Genomic DNA, 6135 nt, shown 5'->3' with positions numbered 1-6135 from the left:
TTCCTGTTGTTTACAGCCATTCTTTTGTCTTATCGCACCTTTACAGCAGTCTGCAGGGTAACTTTCTCTTTGAAATTTAACTTAATTCAGTTAAATTCTCTCTTTTTCCTATCTCAATCCCACATTTGCCAACAAATCTATCCAATCTATCCTATTTAGCAACAAAAACCCGTATAAATTCCACCATAAATATTTATATGTATAAATATAAACCAGGATTCATAAATTGTATTTGATTTCCTGGCTTCTAACTTAAGTGTGGATGCTGAACTTTGGTCTGAACATGAAATAACCTTGCAGAAAAAAAGGGGGGGGAAATCTGGTCTGTTTGTGAAGTTGGAAAAGAATCAACATTTTACCCGCCTTGTATGCAAATAGCTCTGTAAAAAAATTCGCGCCGCGGTAAAGGCCGTGGAAGATACATACCTCAAATGATTCATTAATTCATTAGTTTTTACGTCTGGCGGTTCACATAAACATAGAGCACACTTCAAGCAATTATAAAGGCTTGTTTAAGAGTTTGGCACTTATGCTTTTCATAATAAATTTGCTCTGTTACTTAAAAAACGTGTCGCTGCGTTTTATGCAGCTTTCAGGACCTTGCGTTGGCGCGGGAAATGAACGGAGTGTGGACCGCTTGCAGCTGCAGGTCCTGCTTTGTTCGCTGCAGAGCTGCTGCACGGATTGGATCCGTTTCTGTTCGTGTGTCACGAGTTTTAAAAGAAAAAAAATGCCTCTCACTCGCTCCAAGGTAAGAAAAACACCCTGACGTTTTTAATAAAATTACTTCCTTTATCATTTGTGCTTTTATTAACTTTTTGAGTGGATAATATACTTTTTTGAATAAATTATCTTAGTTAAGTTGGACTGTAAACACCAACTTTCCCTTATCCTTATAGTCCGTGTTTATTGTTGGCGCTGTTGAAAAAAAACGAACTGAAATGCAACATATACGGCGGAATGAACGTTTTTATTGCGTACATCCACGTTTTTTTAATGCAGATCAATCAGGGTCCAATTGTCTGCCTTTGCTAGCTTTATAGTCAGGGGTGTGTCCCATAAATCCGAAGCTCAAGCATTAATGAAAAGCCCATCGAAAGAATTAACTGTGAAAGTGGTTTTAAGCAATTTCTTTTCCTTTAATTTTTGTTTTTTAAAGAACCTCTGTCTGGTTTTTGGACCTCAGCTTGGGCTTCAGAGACTTTTCTTTCTTGTTGCTCAGTTTTCATATGAAGCTCCACCATTTCTTTTCTTTTGAGGCTTTGCAAGGAAGTCTCGGTGGTTTTGTTAGCGTCTTCATTGAGAACAGTAAATCACGTGGCTCTATAGGCCCTCCTGATTTTTGAGCAGTTGTGCTCCTGTACCTGTTCTCTAAATGCTCTTGCTGTTCTTTTGTAGAAACTGGCCGCCCAGTCTCCATCCACCAGGATGAGCTTGAGGAGCTTCCGCAGCGTCCCGCTAGTCCCCATTGAGACTTCCTCCTCTTCTTCTTCTGATGACAGTTGCGACAGTTTTGGCTCCGATGGAGGCTATGCAAATATGGTAACGATACAATGCCAATGAAATACTTAGGCTAAATGTTATTATGTGTGAACTGTATGAAACTAATGCTCGTGTCCGTTGTAGAGGAACAACTTGAGGCAGACGAGGAGAATGGTGGAGAAGCGGAAAGTGTTTGAGGCTACCTCGGAGGAGGACACGTGCAGCGGGTTTGAGGAGAATGTGATCAGCAGTCGGATAAAAGCTATGGTAAGGTCTGCGCAAAGCAAAACGGAACTGAACATCTTCAGAAAGCCCAAGCGTTTCCTCTAATTTCATGTTTATATTTTTGTTTAGAAAGTAGATGCTGAACCCCCGAGACGTGGCCGCAAGTCCAACACCCTGAAGGTTGCCTTAAATTTCCCCACCAAAAAGACGAGCATGAAGAGGCCTGCATCCGAACCACTGCCTCAGCCTAAAGTGCGAGACTCTGACTTGGAGGATGAAGAGGAGAACTTCATGAGCAAAAGAGCCCTGAATATTAAGGAGAACAAAGAAATGGTAAAATTGGTTACATTCAATTCACTTTGTAAACTGACCATGGTTTGGCCTTATTTACTTATGGCGACTTGTTTTACAGCTTGCAAAGCTCATGGCAGAACTGAACAAAGTGCCTGGACTCTTTCCTGGAAGGCGGATGTCGTTAACTACGGTAACGGAGATAAACAAATCGTCTGTTTTATTTTTACCTCGCCAATTGGTTCTCTATACTATATTAACATTTGCACATCTTCAGCCCCGACAGGCACCTCGGCGGTCCATGGGAACCCCGGGATCCTGCAGGAGAAACCAAGAGCGTTTGTCTCGGCCCCACACACGGTCCCGCTCCCTGGTGGACGGACCTCCCAGCCCACCTCCAGAGGAAGAGCTTGAGGACAAGTTCAGCCTGGTTCGCAAAAGTCGCTTCTATGAGGAAGTTGATGAACCTGTAAGTCAGATTGCACCGTTAATCATTTTAAAAAGTTCTAGACTCGCTTAAAAGACATAATAGCATGCTAATTAACTTTTTTTTAAAAACAAATTGGTGTGCAGCCCCGTCGCCGATCCTTCACTGGATGCAAGGCCATTCCCCATGTAGTGAGGCCTGTGGAGGACATCACAGAGATGGAGCTGCAGCGCATCTGCCACAATGTGCGAGAGAAAGTCTACAACAGCTCCACTGTAAGTCTTTGACTCAGAATGTGAAACATTTGAGCAGTTTAAAACAAACAAACAAACAAAAAACACCCCAACTCGGCTTCACAAACCTCCTTTCTTTTCAGGGAACCACTTGCCACCAGTGCCGCCAGAAGACAGTCGACACCAAAACTAACTGCCGTAGTCCGGAGTGCGTGGGCGTCAGGGGTCAGTTCTGCGGGCCGTGTCTTCGTAACCGCTATGGGGAAGAGGTCCGAGATGCTCTGCTGAATCCGGTAAGTTTGCAAACATGTACTGTGTTCTGTGTATGTATGCGTTGTACGTGTGACTCATTTCATTCTCATTGTTCCGGGTAGGAGTGGCAGTGCCCACCATGCAGAGGGATCTGTAACTGCAGCTTCTGCCGGGCCCGAGAAGGCCGCTGCGCGACGGGAGTGTTGGTGTACCTGGCCAAATACCACGGCTTTGACAATGTGCACGCCTACCTGAAAAGGCGAGTGGCACATTTGTCTTAAAATCTTTATCTCACTATGTTATGGGGTAAGGTTATTAACAGATTTATTTTCTCTCTGCAGCTTGAGAAAGGAGCTGGAAGAAAGCAGTGAGTGAGACGTGAATGCGAAGCAGCCTCTGCACCTGACTGACTTGCTCTGTGACCACTTTTTACACACACAGCCATCACGATGTTCATAGCTTTGAAGCGTTGTAGCGCGTTGCATTTATTCCGCTGGTTAATCTGACACTTCAGTGACAGAAGAAGAACAAAGGCTGTTTCTCTTCTGCACATTTTTCTTGTCTGTTCTCAAGAACTGAGCTTTACATTAAGGCTAGTTGTTTGTAAGCTAGGGTTGAGCGAAACACTCCAAATCTGCAATCTTAACTGTAAGATGATTCTTAAATCCTACAATGTACATATGGCTCGAATGTAAAGTCTGTTATTATAGCTGAATCATCATATTTGCTGCAGAAAGGCTTGTTTAGATGATCTGCTCTGTTTTACATTGTTTTAAATGTAATGATTTTTGTACTGCACTCATTGACTGACCCCCAGTTGCAGATTTATGCTTGTTTCTCACCTCTTTTTTTAAAAAAGATGTTTGCTTGGGATTGCCTGTAGGAATGGTCCAGTGATGTGCATGCCGTGAGTGGGAGGGGGGTGCAGCTGGGAAAAAAACCTAGAGGAACTGTGAGATATACTACAGCGCCTGGTTAAATATCCTTCATTAGATAACTGTCGCTAATGGTGTGGAAACAATTAGCACACTCTAATGGGAATCTCATACCTGTAAATCATTTTATCCTGTTAAAGCACATTCTCGCTTTGCTCCAGTCTCTTTGGCTCATTTTCTGCCTTACGCAGTTAAGTAGGAATGGTTGAAGGTGCAGTAGAGTTATGGCCTGCATTTTCTGTTCAGAAGTGATACTCGTATGCACAATGAGATGAAATTAACCTTTGTGCAGTTCGTCTTTGAAATGTACTTCATTTGACCTGGAAATACTCTAATTGTATGATACTATTTGACAAAGAATTAAAAAAGGTTGGAGTTTCCTCACTGTAGGTGGAGGTTATCTTACTGCTGCTTGGTTATAAGGCTCTGTACACCTTTGGTGATGCTTGCTTTGTGTTCATTGGGTTCGCTGTACAGTTTCAATAAAGTGTTGATTTCTGCAAAGTGCTGTCAGTGTTCTTTGACTTGACCATCACTCCATCCTCGACAGCGGCAGCTGCATATACTCTTGATATACTCGAGGTGGGGGGGTTTCTGTGTGATTGCAGTGACGTAAAAGGCAAATGCACTATACCAGCGGTCCCCAACCTTTTTAGCGCCACGGACCGGTTTATGCCCGACAATATTTTCACGGACCGGCCTTTAAGGTGTCGCGGATAAATACAACAAAATAAAACTAGTACCGGTACCAAAAAAGATGTATTCATAACACGTGAAAAGACCCAGGAAAACAGAGTTAACAATAAAAACCCTGAAAACCATACATTTCACACCTGAGCCTCAACTCTCGCGGCCCGGTACCAGTCCGAGGCCCGGGGGTTGGGGACCGCTGCACTATATTGGCAGTATTCACTAAGTATTCACTCACACATCCAAATTACTGAATTCAGGTGTTTCAATCACTTCCATGGCCACGGGTGTTTTTAAGAAAAAGAAAAAAAATCAAGCTGGCTGCTTCTACAAACATTTGTGAAAGAATGGGTCTCTCTCAGGAGCTCGGTGAACTTAAGCGTGGTACCGTGCGAGGATGCCACCTGTGCATATTCCATAGTCAACTTACAAAAAAGTGGAAGCGATTGGGAACGACAACAAATTAGTGACAAAGTGGTAGGCCACCTAAGACCACAGAGCAGAGTCTGCAGATGCTGAACCACATAGTGCACAGAGGTCGGCAACTTTCTGCAGGGTCAATCGCTAAAGATCTCCGAACTTCACGTGGTCTTCATATTAGCTAAAGAACGGTGTGTAGAGCGCTTCATGGAATGAGTTTCCATCGCCGAGGGCTGAGTCCGAGTCTGGGTTTAGCAGTTACCAGGAGAATGGTACTTGTTTGACTGCATTGTGCCAAGTGTCAAGTTTGGTGGAGGGGGTTGTTTTTCAGGAGTTAGTTGCAGTGAAAGAAATTAAATGCTTCAGCATACCAAGACATTTTGGACAATTTCATGCTCCCGACCTTGTAGGAACAGTTTGGGCCTCTTCTTTTTCCAACATGACTCGAACTAGTGCGCTAAGCAAGGTCCATAGAGATATGGATGAGCGATATCGGTGTGGAAGAACTTGACTGAGTCCTCAACCTGAAAGAACACCTTTGGGATGAATTAGAGCAGAGGCTGTGAGCCAGGCCTTGTCTTCCAACATCATTGTCTGACCTCACCAATGTACCCCTGGAAGAAAAATTCCTATGAATGCACTCCTAAATCTTGTGTAAAGCCTTCTCAGAAGATTTTAAGCTGTTAAACCTGCATAGAGTGGGCTGAGTCGGCTGACGTAATATTAAACCCTACTGATTAAGAATGAGACATCACTTTTGTCACCTAGCATGATGTTAGCTAGGTGTCATGAGGGTTTATGGTAAGCTGGAATTCCTTCACACAGAGTAAAACATTTAACAAGGCAGACACCATCCTTCAGGGCTGCCACAACCACTGCACTGTGAGGGGGGTGTAGGTTGTCATTCATCTGCCGGCACAAGCTTGAATGGGTCTGATAATCACCATTTACACCAACCATGCTGCATTAAAGGCACCACACAAGTCAAAATACAAATAAAAGTGGTTTTGCTGATCTGCTGAAGTGTGAGCAAAACATCCAGTGTGCCTTCAGTCTAATATTTTTTACATGCTCACAATCAGGATTGCCACAAACAATCTTTTCATTTTAGCTCAGAACTGGAGAACAGTTGACATTTTTATGTGATAAAAGCCCAAAACAGCTTTTCCCTAAATCCCAC

General features: G+C 43.4%; 1 protein-coding gene across 2 annotated transcripts; it reads left to right on the top strand.

Moving 5' to 3' along the window:
* The first annotated feature begins 730 nt into the window (after positions 1–730).
* cdca7a (cell division cycle associated 7a) lies at positions 731–4349 on the top strand. Of its 2 annotated transcripts, XM_085250210.1 has the most exons (10): positions 731–751; positions 1399–1542; positions 1627–1749; positions 1837–2040; positions 2120–2191; positions 2276–2467; positions 2572–2700; positions 2802–2951; positions 3033–3169; positions 3252–4349. In XM_085250210.1, exons 1-10 carry the CDS (start codon positions 731–733, stop codon positions 3283–3285), a joined length of 1206 nt encoding a protein of 401 aa, XP_085106336.1. In that variant the 3' UTR covers positions 3286–4349. The 2 variants fall into 2 exon arrangements, with proteins under 2 accessions (XP_085106336.1, XP_085106335.1); XM_085250209.1 differs by having other exon boundaries at positions 2120–2467.
* The last annotated feature ends 1786 nt before the right edge of the window (positions 4350–6135 follow it).

Source organism: Mchenga conophoros, linkage group LG16 (genome assembly GCF_057382185.1).
Source record: "Mchenga conophoros isolate Kocher_MC1m ecotype Shallow Benthic linkage group LG16, M_conophoros_male_GT1.1, whole genome shotgun sequence".
In the NCBI taxonomy this organism is placed as follows: domain Eukaryota; kingdom Metazoa; phylum Chordata; class Actinopteri; order Cichliformes; family Cichlidae; genus Mchenga; species Mchenga conophoros.
The sequence above is the reverse complement of the archived record's forward strand: the minus strand, read 5'-3'. Positions and strand labels throughout refer to the sequence as shown.